This window comes from Megascapheus bottae, chromosome 2 (genome assembly GCF_031878675.1).
Source record: "Megascapheus bottae isolate mThoBot1 chromosome 2, mThoBot2.hap1, whole genome shotgun sequence".
NCBI lineage: Eukaryota > Metazoa > Chordata > Mammalia > Rodentia > Geomyidae > Megascapheus > Megascapheus bottae.
Window position 1 is genome coordinate 13,181,506 of NC_143510.1, and position 19,399 is coordinate 13,200,904.

Sequence of the window (19,399 nt, forward strand, 5' to 3'; positions counted from 1 at the left end):
AGTCAGAAGGCAATCCTAACCAAGGGCTACTCAGGAGGCTTTTCCATTTACTATACGGTCTGAAACACAGAGAGATTACTAAACCAGTTGGCAAAGATTTGCAGACAGCTGTTTTCCAGGAACTCACATTTCTTTGACAAAGGTGGCTTCAGGGTTAGGAAAGATGTTTCCCTCATTTCTGCCCAGAGCACTGCCTGGACAGTAGAAGTTGATCCGTAAATAAGTATAATCTCCTTCCACGGACATACTTATATTCTGCTCAAAGAAAGAAAAAGCACACAAAAGTCTTTTTTTTATAGCTAGATCAGTATTCATAAGAGTACTAAAAGCTAGAGGTTAGTTTACTTTTTTTTTTTTTTCTTTCTTGTCAGTCCTGGGGCTTAAACTCAGGGTTTGGGCACTGCTCCTGAGCTTCTTTGGCCCCAGGCTAGCACCATTTCCAGCTTATTCTGTGTATTTGGTACTGAGGAATTGAACCCAGGACTTTACGCATGGTAGACGAAAACTCCACCACCACTAAGTCACATTCCCTGCCCTGGTTTACTGTCTTTAATACTTGAGGAGCACAAGTGGTACTATTTATAGTTTGGGTGAAATTTAACAAAATCCACACAGTACCTTGATTGTGGCAATGTGAAAGGGTGTTGCAATGCCAAACACTGGCATTATTACAGTCTCATATTTCTTATCAATATAGATCTTCATTTCCCGAATATGTGGTTCCTTAGGCATCAGAGATGGGTTTTTGTAGGACACGTTAGATTTGCGAGCTCTGGAATGGGATTAAAAAAAGGCAGGAAGAAGGAGGATCAGATGGGGTGTGGTAGAAATGATGAAGGATAACTGGACATTCTGATGGTATGTTAAATTGTAACCCACCCAACAACCTCTTGAAGTTCAGGCATGGTGGCTCATGCCTGTAATCCTACGCAGGAGTCTGAGATCTGAGGATCAAGATTCAAAGCCAGCCCAGGCACAATAGGACCTGAGATTCTTAGCTCCTAACCTCTAGATAATGGGAAGTGGGGCTTGGCTCAAGGGTAGGGCAATAGCTTTGAGCAGGGGCAGTGCCCAGGCCAAGTTCAAGCTCCATGACACACACACACACACACCCCAATTCACACAAAAGTTGAAGACAATCTCACCACTCAATGCTAATTCTTACTTCTGAATCTGCTGCTCTCCCTTCTGTTCAGTTAATCGCCTCTTTGCTTCTTCATTGAGTTGAGCTGCCAGTTCTTTCTGATGTGCTCTTCTCTTCTCTTCTGCAGTCATCTCATTCTAGTGAATGGAGAACCCAAGTTATTAGAACATATAGATCATGACAGAAAGAGAGAAGGTAATTTGAAGCAGCAAACTGACTCGGGTTCTTTCTGTAAGCAGTGCTGCCCGAGAACCTCTTCCCAAAAGATCCTCTGCTTCATCCTTTTCTTCCTCCTCCTCTTCATCATCTTCATTCTGTGGGGAAAAAGTCACAAATTATTTAGTTTTACTAGCCAATCTTGTGAAATGTCTTTACCATATTGAAATTTGTATCACACTGATTTTTCTTCTTCCTACCTTTAGAAAAATCCCCACATTCTTTACTTTTTTCTTGACGGAAGTAAGAACTGTAGCTGGGCCATCCTAGAATAAAAAGGATATAGATGTCAAATTTCAACAAATCACTTTCACATTTCAGGGGAGTGTGTTAGAGGGAGGGAGAAGAACCTTATTGGGGTTTGAACTTGGCCTTGAGCTTACTAGTTTGGTATAATATAACTGACCTTCACCTCTAGTCATTTTTCATTGGTTACTTTTAGCAAGGGCTTCCTTCATTTGAGCCATAATTCACCAACTATAAGTACCTATTATAGGCTTCCCCAAATCACTGGGTTCACACCACTGTACACAGTTAAGAAATGAGGTATCTTATGATTATTTTCTGCTCAGGCTCACCTGGCAAGTAGCTAGGATTCTAGGTGTGAATTACCAGCTTCCATTTTAACACAGTGTATAGCTGGGTAATACTCTCAATCTTTTGCTTTTGAAATCAAATAAATTGAGCTTTTGCTCTCTAAACTATCACTAAGAAGTAGAGGAAAGTAACTGTGTTAACTGCTATACCACCAATGCTCAGTCAGGAACTCTAATGTGGAAAGTAACATTTGGGCAGTTTGTACTGATTTGAAGCCTAGCTACTTTCTAGCCCAGTAAAATCTGATGTTATTAAAATGGTAGCTGGGAAAAAAAAAAAAACCCTTTTTTTGTTGGATTGTGGGACTTGAACCCTGGGCCTGGGTGCCACTTCCTGTTTTCCAGTAGATAACTGGAGATAAGAGTCTCATGGTTTGGACTGGGAGTTTGGCCTAGTGGTTAAAGTGCTTGCCTAGCATGCATGAAGACCCGGGTTCAATTCCTTGGTACCACAGACATAGAAAAAAAAAAAAAGCCGGAAGTGGTGCTGAGGCTCAAGTGGTAGAGCTCTAGCCTTGAGAAAGTCCAAGGACAGTGCTCAGGCCCTGAGCTCAAGCCCAGGACTGGCAAAAAAAAAAAAAAAGTCTCATGGTTTTTAGGGTCCGGACTAGCTTTGAACTGTGATACTCAGATCTCAGTCTCTTGAGTACCTAGGATTACAGGTATGAGCTATACCCGGCTAAAAGAAAACTTTTAAAGACTACTATTGCATAGGCCTGCAGTAAAGGAGGAAATGTGAATATTGCTATTGAGTTCAGGGTCTCTTTTTGAGGTACAGAAGAGCTGGTTAAACTATGAACACCAAACTGTGAATATAAAAAATTACTGAATTGTCTGGCCAGGTGGGCCACACTTGTAATAGTAGCTACTTAGGAGGCTGAGATCTGATGACCATGGTTCAAAGCCAGCCCAACAGGAAAGTCTGTGAGACTCCTATCTCCAATGAACCACCAGAAAATCAGAAGTGGGGCTGTGGCTCAGGTGGTAGAGTACTAGCTTTCAGCGAAAAAGCTCAGGAACAGTGCTTGGGCCCTGAGTTCAAGTCTTCCAAAGGCCAAAAATAAAATATCTAAATTGTATGTTAGAAGTGTCCATGAATTGTATGGTATATAAGCTCTAGTTCAATAAAGCTGTGGTGAAATAGTTCTACTATTAGAATTCCTGATATTACTATCAAGGTTATAACAGCTTAGCTCATTGTTTTGTGCCTAAGCTACAATCTCTACTTACATTTTTTTCAGCCTATTTTATGAACCTCTCCCCTAGACAAAGACAAAAAACACCCTGCAGAGTTTAAAATATAGTCAGTTCATGAACACAGCACACACCTCATCCACAAGTACTGTGTCACCAAGAAACAGGGCATAGGTCTTCTCTTCTGGCTTTTTCCCTTCCTTGTTAGTCAGGTCTGAGAAGCCTAAATTGATGCTGAAAACCATTCCTACAGCAAAACAGAAGAATCAAGTTAAAATAGAAATGGAAAGCCAAAGGAAATCACTAGAAAACATTTATTTATGGAATGTATGTTAAACTTACCTTTCTTTAGTTTGTACTGATTTTTACTATTGATTACTAGAGAACCTTCACGGAATTCAATTCCCATTCCAAATCTGAAAAGAAAAAAGTCAGCAATAGGATATAAGATCTCTAACATGATTCAAATGTAATATTATTATCCATTATTTGAATCAATTACTGGAGCTTTCAAAATAAAAACAGGCAAATGTATTGAAGTCAGTTAAGCAAAGGTTCCAAAGATTAAAGATAATCTGTAGCCTCCAAATATGTTATATAATCCCATGTTGAAAACATTTCTTAATAAAGCATCTTTGTACTATTTACCATATTCATTTTATGTATACTGAGAAATAACACACTTAAAGCAGAAAAAGACCTTTTTACTCTAGCTTATTTATCTACATGTAAGTCTGACTTATACCATGAAATCAGTTTTCTATATAAATTTTAGCACAAGGGTAAGGGGCACATGGCTGAGAGTAACAACTGAATTCAGACAAATAATTTTGAGAGGAATAAGACTCCTAAGATCTAGTATCATGAAAGAAGTCCAGAAAGTAATTATATACCCCAAACTAAGTTTCAGCTAGACTGTCTAGAGCTTTGTTTCACCAAGTACTAACTGTTCTACAACCTGTTATTAGGGATTTCTGTGTTCAGTGGCCAAATACATTTGCTAAACATTAAATAAAATCTACAAATGAATAAATAAAACCGCAGGCCATTTCATACTATGTAATTTACGAACAGGGATTAATAGTGATCTTGGATACTCATTTGGCAGGAATACCACACTGGTCTAGAAAAATCTATACCTCATTCACCTGAGAGGGGACATAAATTTGTAACATATTCTTTGAGAATACTATGTGCTTGGCATATATAAATTGCTGGCTCCCAAACACTGGCAAAATCCAACAAATAGTCTACAAATACAGACTTGACTATTACCAATCATGCAAACAGAATCAACAATTACAACATACCCTAAGTTTTTGGTAATCTTGTTAAGAAGCTCTGGCTTTTGCTTTTTCACCATATCCATAACAGCATTATATACATCACATATTTTCACACCTAATACGAACAAGGAAAGGGGATATTAAAGTATCTTTCAGAGGAAAAAACAAAAAGCACTGCCTAATCAAATTATTTTCACCCATGAAGTTCCTTGAAGCAGTTTTTCTTCCATCCTTCCATCTAATTATCATTATTTTTTTTGGCCAGTCCTGGGGCTTGAGTTCAGGGCCTGGGCATTGTCTCTGAGCTTCTTTTGCTCAAGGCTAGCCCTTTCCACATGATCCACAGCACCACTTCCAGCTTTTTCTGTTTATGTTGTACCAAGGGATGCACCCAGGGTCTTGTGCATGTTACATAAGAACTTTTTATTGGATGCCCAGGCTGCCTTGGAACTGAGATCCCTAGATCTTAACCTCCCAAGTATTTTTAATGTATATAGATAATGATATAACTCTGAAGTTACTTTATGACTATATAGTAGTGATCATGCTTTAACAGAGCTGTTCACAGTATTCAGTATTCTTTTTAGAGCACAATGACGCTAATTTTTTTTCGTGGCGGGGGGGGGGTTGGTGGTGTGTGGTAGGGAGGAGGCTTAAACTAAGGGACTAGGCCCTGAGCTTTTGTGTTCAAGACACTAACACTTGAGCCACTGCTCTGCTTCTGGCTTTTGTGGTAGTTATTTGAAGATAAGAGTGTTACTAAGTTTTTTGCCTCACCTGTCCAGGACTTATTTTGTGATCCTCAGATCTCAGCCTCCACTTCAAAAAAAAAAAAGTGGGAATCTTTTCACTCAGGTGCCAGTGGCTCATGTTCATAATCCCAGCTACTCAGGACAATGAGATCTGAGGATAGCAGTTTGAAGCCAGCCTGGGCAGGAAAGTCTGAGAGACTCTTATCTCTAACTACCAGAAAACTGGAACTGGCATTCTGTAAAGCACTAGCCTTGAATACAACAGCTTATGGACATGCCCAGGCCTTGAGTTCAAAGCCCCACAACTGATAAAATAAAAATAAAAAAGGTTTCATGTGTCACACCAGCAACAGAATTTTGCTGTTTTCTGGTTTTACATCTTCCTGCCTTCCTTCTCCCCCCCCCCCGCCCCCAGTCCTGGGGCTTCAACTCAATACCTGAGCCCTATTCTTGGGCTTTCTCCAGGATAGCACTCTACCACTTGAGCCATAGCACCATTTCCGGTTTTTTCTATATATATGTGGTACTGAGGAATCGAACCCAGTTCTTTGTGCATGCTAGGCAAGCACTCTATCACTAAGCCAAACTTCTGGGCCCGACACTTTTTTCTTAAACTTACTTCTTTTTTTTTTTTTTTTTGCCAGTCCTGGGCTTGAGCTCAGGGCCTGAGCACTGTCCTTGGACTTTCTCAAGGCTAGAGCTCTACCACTTGAGCCTTAGCACCACTTCCAGCTTTTTTCTATGTATGTGGTGCCGAGGAATCGAACCTGGGTCTTCATGCATGCTAGGCAAGCACTTTACCCACTAGGCCAAACTCCCGGCCAAACTTACTTCTTTTTAAAAATAGGGTATAGTGGGCAGGGAGTTTCTGTTTGGTTTGCTGGTACTGGGGTTTGAACCTGTGTTTGTTATGTAGGAGCTTTACTCCTTGAGCCTATCACAACCCCTTTTTGCTTTATTTTTTTCATTAGGGTCTTAAATTTTTGTCTGGGCTGGATTTGATTCTATTCATATGTCAGGCTAGATAAATGGCCAAAGTGTGGTTTTGCTAAGTTTTTCTTTGCTCTAGCCTTGAATCATGACCTAATCTCTGCCTCCTGAATTATTAGGTGATAGGTGTGAGAAACAGTGCATGGCTTCCACCTTTCAACAAGACTTCTTAAGAACAACCTGGAGAACTATGAAAGATTGGTGTTAATCTTTGGGAAACAGGGGAAATTAGAAAATCAATTAAAGATGATGAAGTTTGAGTTAGTTAACCTGGGTTGGTAAAGTCCAAGGCAAGAGAGTAGTCAAATACTTTCCATTGTTTGCTTAATCACACACCTGAATACTAGGGATTAAACTCAAAGCCTTTATATTTGCATATTATTTTTGAGATAAGGGTCTCATCAACTTGATCAGGGCTGGCCTTAAACTCAGAATCCTCCTGCATGGTTTCACCCCCCCCCCGTGGGTTATGGGGCTTGAAATCAGCCTGGGTGCTGTCCCTGAACTACTACTAGTTCAATGCTAGTATACTACCACCTGAGATATAGCTCTACTTCTGGATTTTTGGTGGTTAACTGGCGATAACCTGCTCAGACTGGCTTAGAATCAAGACCCTCAGATCTCAGCCTCCTGAGTAGCTACGAATACAGGTAAGTTACTTGTGCTTAGATCTGTCTGTCTGTCTATCTAATTTTCAAACCTTTTCCTAAGGTACCTTACCATGTCTTAATTCCTTTAAAAGTTCCTCTTGAAGCTGGAGCAGGAAGTTGTAGTTGTCTTGGACTTCCTGTGAAGGGTCAACCATCAAGGTGCGAACAAGGTTGGAACAGTAAGATTTGAACCGAATACCCATGGCACAAGTGATGGACCCAAAATGCATGTGGTTCTTGTCACTGAAGAGCAGAAGAAAGCAGTTTATTATAAAACCCACCCAAGTATAACTGTCAAACAAGACCCCCCAATGACCAGCCTTCTCCTTGCTATATTTGAATAAAGATCAAGCCTTTTAGAATAAAAGTTCAAGAAGTTGAGCCAGGCAAGGGTGGTCATGCCGGTAATACTAGCTACTCAGGAGGCTGAGATCTGAGGATCAAAGTCCAGTGCCAGCCCGGAAACTAAAAAGTTCTAAAAAGTTCACGAGACTCATCTCCAATTAGCCACTAGAAAACAAGAAGTGGTGCTCTCGCTCTAAGGATAGAGCCATCGTAGCCTTGAGCTGAAGAGCTCAGAGACAGTGACCAGGCCTAGAATTTAAAAAAAAGAAAGAAAGAAAATTCAAAAAGTCGAGCATTACATTTGCTGGAGTTTTCTATAACCTGTGCACTATAATTAATCTCATCAGAAGGAACAGTATCCAATAAAGAGAATGTAACAGCCGTGCTGGGGCTTAAACCTAGGACTTGGTACATGCTAGACAGAGTTCTCATATTTTCAGTATTTCTCTCTCTTTTTTTTTGGTTGGTCATGGGACTTGAACTCTGGGCCTAGGCACTATCCCTGAACTCTTCAGCTCAAGGGTACTGTCCTATTCCTTAAGTCACAGTGACATTTCTGGTTTTCTGATGGTTAATTGGAGATAAGAGTCTCACAGACTTTAGTGCCCAGGCTAGCTTTGAACCTCGATCCTCAGATGTCAGCTTCCTGAGTAGCTAGGATTACAGGCATGTGCCACAGCGCCCAGCATATTTTCAGTATTTCTTAAAATTGAGTTACCCTTATGGTATATCTAATGTCATGTTAATTTTTCAACTATTTTTTTTTACCTTTTCACTATTTTAAATAATTTGGAATAAAGATTAAAATCAAATATACAATAAACATTATTCTGCCTCTTATACTTGTTAATTTTTCTTTTTTTTTAAACATTATAAAGATGAAATACAGAGGAGTAACAGTTTTATAAGCTACGTAATGAGTACATTTCATTTTGGACAATTCCATCCCTTTGCTTTCTTCCAGTTATCAACTACAAGTTGTATAGTTCATTTCAATGTAGTATTTAGTGAGTACCACTCTTATTTTTTTTTTCCCTTCTTCCTTTTTTGCCAGGCTTGGTGCTTGAACTCAGGACCTGGGCACTGTCCTGAGCTTTTGCTTAAGGCTAGCACTCTGCTATATGAGCCACAGCGCCACTTCCAGTTTTTTCTGTTTATGTCATACCTAGGAATCAAACCCAGGGGCTTCGAGCACTCTACCACTAAGCCCCATTCCCAGTCTTCTTGTTAATGAAAAAGACAAAAAAACAAAACCCCAAAAAACCCCACCAAACCAAAACAACAAAAAAAACCCCAAACAGGCTCAAAGTCAAAAATGCCATGGTTATTATTCTCTGAAGTTCTCATACTCACCTCACCACACTGAATTTGAGATTATAGTTGCCACCACTTTGAATGATAGGAGGGTAACACATTTCCACAGTAGAAGGGTCTGCCCCAGCTAGATATTTTTTCTCTTCAATGGCCTTTTCCACAGACTCAGCCAATTTGCTATGCCGAACTTTCTATAAAAGTACCCAGAAAAAAATAACGTTTGCTAGAAAGTGACAAGTATTAGGTGTTTATTATTTGAAGACAACATGCATTTATGGTTTATAAACCACATAATTTAAAGCAAATTGTAGAATAAGTAGAACTCAGATACTTCAAGGACTCCCAAGCAAAATAATAGGTAACCTCAATAAATTGCAGCACATGTTATTATTTTGGCATTTATTACCAATTTAAGTCTTAATTTCAAAGGATGTTGAACATACATCAAAAAATGGCAGAGGAGAGATTTACTATTGCCTTATAAAAAAAAGAACACCTTCCAGCTAGGCGCGGTGGCTCACGCCTGTAACCCTAGCTACTCAGGAGGCTGAGATCTGTGGATCAAGGTTCAAAGCCAGCCTGGGCCAGCCTTGTATCTCCAATTAGCCTCAAGAAAACTGGAAGTGGGCCTTGGTGGGTAGGGTGATAGTCTTGAGCTGAAGAGCTCAGAGACAGCACCCAGGCCAAGTTCAAGCCCTATGACCCACAAAAACAAAACAAAACAAAACAGAACCACCTTCCCTTTATACTCACCTCATCTGCATCAACGATCTCCATAACTCTCTCCTTGAAGAATTTGTTGAAGACCTCAGAGGTTATGCTGGCTGCCTTCTTCATCAAGTTGAGCTCCCCATCCTCCTTCACAGCGATGGTATATGCCACGACTGCACTGATATCTATCTGCAGCCAAAGGGATAGGGCTTTCTAATATGCAACTACTACTGTCAAAGAGGTATCTCTCTTTCTTTTTGTTTTTGGCCAGTCCCAGGGCTTGAACTCAGGGGCTGAGTGCTGTCCTTGGGTTTTCTCAAGGCTAGAGCTCTACCACTTGATCCACAGCACCATTTCTGGCCTTTTCTATGTCGAATCCAGGTCTTCCTGTATGCTAGGCAAGCACTCTACCAATAGGCGAAACTCCTGGGCTCCATTTTTTAATATTATCACTGGTTCTATTCATTAGTATAGCATACTTCATCATTAGTTTACACAGGTTCAAATAGTCTCCTGAATAAACATTTAAAATAGCTCTGCTGAGTAATGAATGTTCTCTAAGAGGCACTAAGTTAATTTGCCTCTTAAAATACATACTTCCGGGGGGGTAGGGTGGGAAATGGGGACCATGTCATGAGAAAGGGTATCAATGTTTGTGAAGTTATGCACCTTCTATCTGGTGAATATAATGTTACCCTTCTATTAATTACAATAAAAAATATATATGTATTTCCATTTCTGAAGTTTTTGTATAGGTTGAATAACAGGCAGAGAAAAAAGGAGAAAAATATTTTTGGTTATGAAATTTTTCTCAGCCTCCAACTTTAGTGATTAGAGTACCTTTTTTGAGGGATAGGTAGTTGGTTGTGAGGCTTGAGCTCAGAGCCTGGGCTCTTTTGATCAATGTTAGATCTCTACCATTTTGAGCCACAGCACTACTTCCATTTTTCTGGTGGTTAACTGGAGTACCACAGACTTTCCTGCCCTGGCTGGCTTTGGACCACAATCCTCAGATCTCAGCCTCCTGAGTAGCTAGGATTATAGGCGTGAGTCACCAGTGTCTAGCTTTGGACTATTACCCACTATCTCCCCATCCCAACATCCTGGGGCTTGAACTCAGGGCCTGGACATCACCCCCCACCCTCTTTTGTGCTCAAGGCTAGAGCTCTTATCACTTGAGTCACAGCGCCACTTACGGCTTTTTCTGAGTAATTTACTAGAAATGAGTTTCATGGACTATCCATCCTGGTCTGGTCTGGTTTCAAAATCCTCAGATCTCAGCATTCTGAGTAGCTAGGATTACAGGTATGAGCCACCAGTGCCTGGCTTTGAAGTACCTTTTAAAGGCCCCATTTTCGGATTGAAAATTGTATAGCCAAAAGAGATAAAAAGCTAAATGAGGGCCAGGGATGGTGGCTCAAAGCCTGTAATCCTAGCTAGTCAGAAGGCTGAGATCTGAGGATCGCAGTTCAAACCCAGCCCAGCAGGGAAGTCCATGAGACTCCTATCTCAAATTAACCACCAGAAAACTGGAAGCAGCGCTGTAGCTCAAGGGGTAGGGCAGTAGCCTTGATCTGAGGGGCTAAGCAACAGTACCCAGGCCTAGAATTCAAGTCCCATGACTGAGGTGGGAGGTGGGGGGGGAGGGAAATGTGAATAGTTTTGATAAAACAAAAAAACTGTGTTGCTGGGGAAACACATACAACTTTATCCTCTCCACTCCTAGCTTGCTGCTTTTCTAATGGTATTCTTACTTTATCAAAGCCCTCTTTGCTCAGGCAATCATTCCAGCTCTTCATGAACTCTCCAGGGAACTTGTCTTTGCTGAACACGCCAATCTTCTTGCCATTCTTGCTTTCTTTAATGGCTTCAATCATTTTGTCAAAATTGCTCTTATTGCTTTCATTCTATCAATACCATGGAGAAGAAAGTTAGTTTTAGAACTAGATATCTCCAATCCATATAGAAATACACAAAAAACATTTTAAACAGTAGAAAGAGTAAAGTCACTAAACCCCATCTACCATTTTGGTGTGGTTTTTTTCTTGGTGCTGGTTCTGAGGATTGAGTTTGGTCAGGGAACTGTCCCTAAGCGCTCAAGGCTAGTGATCTACCACTTTGAATCACAGCCCTGGCTGGCTTTGAAGAGCAATCCGCAGATCTTAGCCTCCTGAGTAGCTAGGATTAAAAGTGAAAGCCAGTAACACCCAACTCCCCATCTACTTTTTTGTTAGGTTATAGCAAATCATATTTATATAAAACACATATTTCTTCAGATATTTTCATATACTTAAGTACCATTTATTGGAAAAATTATTCTTTTTCTTTAGGAAAGAGACATCAACACAAATGCGAACAAAACTCTGAAGAAACAAAAAAGTCCCTATTTTAAAATTGGGTTGCACCCCCCCCCCCCAAAAAAATATCATTAGGGCCAGGAGTTTGGCCTCGTAGTAGAGTGCTTGCCTAGCATGCCTAAAGACTGGTGTTCAATTCAGTGTTCGATTCCTCGGAAATACATACATAGAAAAACTTGGAAGTGGTGTTGTGGCTCAAGTGGTAGATCTCTACCCTTGGGGAAAGCGCAAGGACAGTGCTCAGGCCCTAAGTTCAAGCCTTACGACTGGCAAAAAAAAGAAAATCACATTTGACGAACAATAGAGATGAAGTATGTCTTAGTTTCCTTTAGGCTAATGAAGGCTGCTGATCTAATTATAAATGAAGACAAATGAACAGTGGTCCTAAGAACAGTTAGGTAAATTTTGTTTTCCAAAAAGAACTGAGTTATGAATTCTTTTCTCCTTAACCAATAATAGCCATGTGATACAAGTTTATAACTACAAGAACAGAGAACTACTCAGGGCCTGAGCACTGTCCTTGGACTTTCTCAGGGCTAGAGCTCTAGCACTTGAGCCTCAGCACCACGTCTGGCTTTTTCTAGTATGTGGTACCAAGGAATTGAACCCAGGACTTCATGCATGCTGTGCAAGCACTCTACCATTATACCATTAGGCCAAACTCCCGGCCTCTCCCTTTCATTTTTTTTTTTTTTTTTTTGCCAGTCCTGGGCTTGAGCTCAGGGCCTGAGCACTGTCCTTGGACTTTCTCAAGGCTAGAGCTCTACCACTTGAGCCTCAGCACCATTTCCGGCCTTTCTTCTTCTTCTTAGTTGTTGGCCTTGGGGCTTGAACTCTGGGCCTGGGTGTTGTCCTTGAGCTCTTCAACTCAAGACTACTATCCTATCCCTTGAGCCACAGCTCCACTTCCAGCTCTCTAGTAGTTAATTGGAGATAAGAGTCTCATGGTCTTTAATAAGCCCGGACTGGCTTTGGCTTTGAACCTTGATCCTTAGATCTCAGTTTCCTGAGTAGCTTGGATTACAGGTATGAGCCACCATGCCCAGCTTTACTCATTATTTTTATTTGGGGATATTGGGGATTTATTTATTAAGCCACATTCCCAACCCCTTTTGCTTTTAGCAAAAGCCTAAGGCAAACCTCAATTAGCGGTCCTCTTTGGATCATAGCAACCAGGCCTGGCTTTTTAAAAGGTAATTCTGGTGGCACAGGTATTTGAACTCAGGCTTTGTATTTGTTAAGCAGGCACTCTGCCACTTGAGTCATGCCCTCAAGCCCTATTGGTTTTATTTTTCCCTGGACTGGCATAGACTTTGACCCTCCTTTTTATGTATCTTCTCTAACTGCAATGATAGACCCACAGTATCTCACCCAGGTTTGGTTGAAACAGTCCCGAGAACTTTTTGTACTAAGTGGCTTGAAATTGATCCTCTTAATCTCTGCTTCTGAATAACTAAGATACAGGCTTGAGCCACTGTGCCTAGCCCTAGTTCATCATTTTCAACACTCTTTCACATTTACGATACATTGCTGGTATGTTCTGACCTTTTCTCGTATGAGTAGTGTTATGGCAGGGGCACCATTAGCATTTTCATTGCCCTTAGTGTTGGCAATCTGTTTCAAGAACTCCACTTTTTTCTTGCTTGCCATAAAGATGATTTTGTCATCACAGAAGATCATGATAGTATCAGTTAGTTCATAACCAAAGAGCCATGTCTATGGGAAAAGAAAACAGTAACAATGTGTGTAGGTAAAAAAAAAAATAAGCAATCATATAGAAGCATTTATATACAAATAAGGCACCTGTGGTTAACCTTAAAATCAGGGATGAAACAAGCTGGGTCAGGAGCTGACAATTTATTTAAGTGAATAAATACATGGAGGTTCAATATGTTGTCTGATTTTTATGTCTCGAAATAGTCCATCATAAAAACCGTCAAATCATTTAGACAGCTTGTTTGTATTTTTATGGGGATCAAACCAATGGGCCTCGCAAACTGAACTACACACCTGCTCCCAATCTGTATTTATAGCACCTCTATCACTGTTTTTGGCTTTTTTTTTTTTGGTGGTAGGGCTTGAACTCTGGGCCTGGGCATTGTACCTGAGCTCTTCAGCTCAAGGCTACCACCCTACCCCTTGAATTACAGCGCCACTTCCAATTTTCTGATGGTTAATTGGTAATGGAGATAAGAGTCTCAGGGACTCTAGTACCTGGTCTGGCTTTGATCCTCAAATCTCAGGCTCCTGGAGTAGCTAGGACATTGCTCAACAAGGCCTTCTTGTATCTACTGACTATAAGAGTCAATTTTGGTGGGCAAGTGGAAATATTATGCAGGACTTCAAGTAAGACTTCTTTTAAAAAGGATAACTGTATGTGATACATACATACATACATACATACATACACACACACACACACACACACACACACACGCGCGCGCGCAATGAAATTCTACATAAAATCAACAGACAAGATAAAATAATGGCATTGCATGGAAGTGGATGAATCTAGAGTGAATCATGCTGAGTGAGACAAGTCAAGACCAAAGGAACAAAAGGTACATGATATCCTTAATATGTGACTATTAGATTCAAACAATACAAGAGCGAGGACTCAATATTTGTGTACCCAATGCTATGGACATGGTATTAGAAATATAAATACAACTATATAGACGTGAAAATTTATGACTCTACAGACATACTGTTTTATTCTAAGTGCCAGTGATTCCCTTCTTGAATACTTGTTTGCTAAATATGTCATTTGAAATGTGATGTAAAAATCAATGTTAATAAATTCTTTAATAATAAAAAAGGATAACCGTAACCTTTATAATAACATTTAAAAAATTAAAGTAAGGATACCCATTTTCTTCCTTTTTTCCCTCCAATATTTTCATTTAGATACACATGGAACAGAGATCTTGGGAAAAGTCCAGGTCCCCAAAGACTATCTAAAAAGACATATTTTGCTTAACCTACTGTTATTTAGGCTTTTTCTGTTATATCAGTGAACATTCCCTTTTTTTTAATGTTCTAAATCTGATAGAACATTATTGAGTGAAAAACACAGCCTGTGTCTATTCTGTTTTAATATGTGATAGTTGTCGTAATACCTAAAATATAGCTTCTGGGATTAAATATTTTTGTGGTGCTGGGGATAAAATCTAGGACCTTCAAATGCTAAGGACATCTATCAATTACCTACATACTCAGACCAAGGAATTATCTTGTTCCTTTTCTTTCTGGAATTTGTCCTCGGGTTTGAACTCAGGGCCCAGTCACTGTGTCTAAGGTGCTTTTTGCTGAAGGCTAGCATTCCATCACTTGAGCCACAGAATTTCATGGGCTTTCCTGCTTGGGTTGACTTCAAACCACAATTTTCAGATCTCAGCATCCTGAGTAGCTAGGTTGTAAGGTGTGAGCCACTGACATCCGGCCAGCAGTAAAAATTTTAATGTGGCTACAACATTAAACAGTGCCACAGATAACTCAATGAAAGTAAAAGATCAAATCTGCAAACCTCTCACCTGTAAGGCAGTGGACTTAGCATAGACAATTTCTTCATCAACGCCCACTGATACAACAATGGCATCCACATTGGCATATTCATCTTCTCCTTTCTGAAAAAGAGCAGATAGTCATTTTTCTTTTCATACAAGCAGAAGAGAAGTAGAGACTTCAATTATCTACTCATAATATGCCTTTTTTTAAAAATTGAAACTTCAGGTTTAATGAAGCACATGTCTGCTTGAAAACCTTACAACTATAACTACTTTTTAACTGTTTGATTAAGTCACATGTAATAAAATTCAACCATTTAAAAATAGAAAAAGAATGTTTAAATACTCAATTATGAAGCCATAACCATGATCTAATAATTTTACAACCTTTTCATCTTCCCAAAAGAAACCCTGTACCCATAAACAATAGTTCTCTACCTCTTTCTGCCTCTTCTCTAGTTCTCAGCAACCATTAATCTAATCTGGTTTAGTTTTTATGGACTTGCCTATTGTAGACATTTCATGTACTATATAGCCTTTCACTTACCATGTTTTTAAAGTTTATCTAGTCACTGCGCAGGGAGTGTGGCCTAGTGGTAGAGTGCTTGCCTAGCATGCATAAAGCCCTGGGTTCAATTCCCCAGTACTATAAACACAGAAAAAGCTGGAAGTGGTGCTTGTGGCTCAAGTGGTAGAGTACGAGCCTCGAGAAAGCTCAAGGACAGTGCTCAGACCCTGAGTTCAAGCCTCAGGATTGGCCAAATGAAAAGTTTACGTAGTCACTGGAGTTTAAATATACATGTGCTAGAGTTTCATAGTATGCAGATCCTTCCACTGAGATACACTTTTTCTTTAAGTTGATTAACAAGGTTACTATTAGCTTTTATTGGTGATATAAAGCAACTATAGTTAAAATTGCTAGCATCAAAACAGTGGTAAACTATACCACCACATTCAGAATAAACAAAAGCTAGTTCATTTTAATATTCTATATAAAGAAATAAGAAGTATGAAGTACTTCTGTTGTTTAAAAGACAAGCACCTACACATATTGAGTAGTAAACTGAATTCAATTGAGGGTGGGGATCTGGCATATATTCACTCAAAGAAGAGTGAAGTGAGTGTACTCAGACTAATAACTTGAGTGTGTTCACCAACAGTGAAGTTCACATTCAATTTTTTTTTTTTCCCCCAGTCCTGGGCTTGAGCTCAGGGCCTGAGCACTGTCCTTGGACTTTCTCAAGGTCAGAGCTCTACCACTTGAGCCTCAGCACCACTTCTGGCTTTTTTCTATGTATGTGGTACCGAGGAATGGAACCCGGGTCTTCATGCATGCTAGGCAAGCACTTTAACCACTAGGCCAAACTCCCGGCCCACATTCAATTTTTTTGCAGTTATTTTTAATTTGTGACATTCTTACCTGTCTTCCCACTCTTCTTAATTTTGCAGGATATACACTGAATTCTTTTTTTTGTCATTCCTAAGGGCTTGACCGCAGGACTGGAAAGTTTTTGCTCAAGGCTAGCATTCTTCCAACTTGAGCCACAGTGCCACTTCTGTCTTTTTCTGTATATGTGGTACCGATGAATAAAACCTAGGGCTACGCTCCTGTCCCCCAATGTATTTTCTTTCTTTTTTTTTTTTTTTGCCAGTTCTGGGCTTGAGCTTAGGGCCTGAGCACTGTCCTTGGATTTTTTCAAGGCTAGAGTAGAGCTCTACCACTTGAGCCTCAGCACCACTTCAGGCTTTTTCTATATATGTGGTACCATGGAATCGAACCCCGGTCTTCGTGCATGCTAGGCAAGCATTTTAACTACTAGGCCAAACTCACCCCCCCAATGTATTTTCTTGTAAGTTAAATTTAGCTTTTGCCTATAAGGAGAAACATGCATCCTTTGTCTCTCTAGGCCTGACTTACTTCAGCAAACATAATTTTTCTCAGATGTTTCTATTTCTTTACAATATCATTCTTTCTAATAGACGAGTAAAATTCTTCCATTGTGTATATATACACCACAATTTCTTGATCTATCCATCCACTGACAGGCATCTGGGCCGACTGCATACCTTGGCTATGATGAATAGTGCTGCAATGAACATGGTTGTGCTGATGGCTCTACGCTATCCTGATTTAAAAACAATTAAAAAAGAAGGAAACACCAAGGTCTTGTTTTGTAGTCCAACCCAGCCTCAAACTCAAGATCCTACTGCCTCATTCTCCCAAGTGCCACCTGCCTTCAATTCCAGCACTCTAGAGGGCAAACCACAAAATCAATAGGTAATGGATAACGACAGCGCTCAAATGTTAAAAATATCACCTGTGACTAAGCAAGCCAAAAGCAAGTGAGGTCCCCAAGTTTAAACCCTTGTTACAGGAGGGAAAAAAGAAAAGAAAAGAAAGCTGGGCACCAGTGTTCACATCTGTTATCCTAGCTCTTCAGGAGGCTGAGACTTGAAGGATCAGGGTTCAAGGTCGGCTCTGGCAGAAAGGTGTATGAAACTCCATCTGCAATTAACCAACAAAAGGCCAAACCAGATGTGTAGCTCAGATGTTGAAGTGCTACCTCTGAGCAAGAAAGATGAGCGTGCATATGAGGCCCAAAATTCAAATGCAGGTATATGCAATAAAAAAAGATACAGGAAGTGGCACTGTGGCTCAAGGGATAGGACAGTAGTCTTGAGTTGAAGAGCTCAGGGACAGTGCCCAGGCCAAGAGTTCAAGCCCATATATGAAAAAAAAAAAAAAAAAAAAGAGTTCAAGCCCCATGGTACGTGTACACACACACACACACACACACACACACACACACACACACTCTCTCTCACTCGCACTCGCACGCACTCATACACACACAGAAGAAACAAATTTAAAAATGTCACGTTTTCAATTTTCTTTTAATCTACTTGATTACATTACAAATGAATCTCTTGGGGACAGGAGTTTGGCCTAGTGGTAGAGTGCTTGCCTGGCTCAAATGGCAGACCACTAGCCTTGAGAAAGCCCCAATGCTGACCAAAAAAAAAAAAAAAAAAGAAAAAAAGTATCTTGGCCAGGTGTCAATGGCTACTCAGGATGCTGAGATCTGAGGATCACGTTTCAAAGCCAGCCTGGGCAACAAGTGTGTGAGACTCTTATCTCCAGTTAACCATCAGAAAAAAAGTGGGGCTGTGGCTCAAATGGTAGAGTGGTAGTAGCCTTGAGCCGAAAAGCTCAGCACCCAGGTCAACAACAACAACAGCAGCAGCAGCAGCAGCAGCAGCAGCATGTATCCCAAAGTGGAGCTGTGGCTCAAAGTGGTAGAGCATTAGCCTTACATGAGCTCAGGAATAGTGCCAAGGACCCTGAATTCAAGGATGAACAACAACAGAAAGAATATGTGGTAAGAATGTATCTGCTTGGAGCCTGCAGGCCACCATTCTCAAAAGTTGGTCCACCAGCCTGTGGCCATTTCTTTCCCTTACAAGTTTCTGAAAGGCTAAACATGTTAATTAGACATTTTCTATCACTTTTAGATATATTAAAGAACAAAGATTTAGAATAAAAAAAAAAGAATGTATCTGTTTGGTGTTAGTCCTTAACACAGGCTGCTTTGATACACATTTGTACTTTCATTGTCTTTAATTTCTAGCAATTACTTTTCATTTTCCATTTGTAGTGACTTAAATCATTTCTCACATTATTTAGACTTAACAGAGCTCAATGGTTTCTTGGAAGGTGAAAAGAGAATGGATAGTGGTAAACAAGTAGAGTTAGAATGACATTCAAGTGACCACCATCAACTCTCACTGGGTTTAGAACTGAGGGCCACCAAGTATCAGGGAAGGGGAATGCAGCATATACATGTGGACAAGATCAGGGCTGAAATCAGGTGTAGTTAGCAAAGTTAAGAGCTGTATCCCCAGTTCTCAGAAGCTCTAAGACAAACCGTAAATCCCTTTGCAAAACTTTAATCTTCCTTTAAAATCAGTGAAGAGCCTGTGCTGGTGGCTCAGGCCTGTAATCCTGGCTACTCAGAAGGATAAGATCTGAGGATCATGGGTCAAAGTCAGCCCAGACAGGAAAGCCCCTGAACCTCTTATCTTCAATTAACCACTAGAAAATCTAATGGAGCTGTGGCTCAAAGTGGTGAAGTGTTAGCCTTGAGCACAAAAAAGGCATAGACAGCTCCCAGATCCTAAGTTCAAGCCCCATTTCCAACAACAACAATAACAACAAAAGAGGGATGGGGTGGGTGGATCAGAAATTCTAGAGACTCAGATGCTAGGTCCAGCAGAAGGAATGTACTAAATACTAGGGAGTTAAAAAAAAAATCTTCATTCTGAACAACAGTAATTAGG

General features: G+C 40.2%; 1 protein-coding gene across 1 annotated transcript in view; it reads right to left on the bottom strand.

Moving 5' to 3' along the window:
• The window catches only part of Supt16h (SPT16 homolog, facilitates chromatin remodeling subunit), a 43,010-nt gene that overhangs the window by 13,033 nt on the left and 10,578 nt on the right, over positions 1–19,399 (bottom strand). The window contains exons 2-15 of the mRNA XM_090320454.1: positions 15,089–15,181; positions 13,101–13,271; positions 10,953–11,105; positions 9,241–9,387; positions 8,527–8,678; positions 6,899–7,071; positions 4,461–4,551; positions 3,493–3,566; positions 3,285–3,397; positions 1,561–1,626; positions 1,363–1,458; positions 1,166–1,281; positions 619–772; positions 128–255 (exon numbers count right to left, since the gene is read on the bottom strand). Of these exons, the coding sequence (XP_090176580.1) occupies positions 128–255; positions 619–772; positions 1,166–1,281; positions 1,363–1,458; positions 1,561–1,626; positions 3,285–3,397; positions 3,493–3,566; positions 4,461–4,551; positions 6,899–7,071; positions 8,527–8,678; positions 9,241–9,387; positions 10,953–11,105; positions 13,101–13,271; positions 15,089–15,181 (1,727 nt within the window). The remainder of the gene's footprint in view (positions 1–127; positions 256–618; positions 773–1,165; positions 1,282–1,362; positions 1,459–1,560; positions 1,627–3,284; positions 3,398–3,492; positions 3,567–4,460; positions 4,552–6,898; positions 7,072–8,526; positions 8,679–9,240; positions 9,388–10,952; positions 11,106–13,100; positions 13,272–15,088; positions 15,182–19,399) is intronic.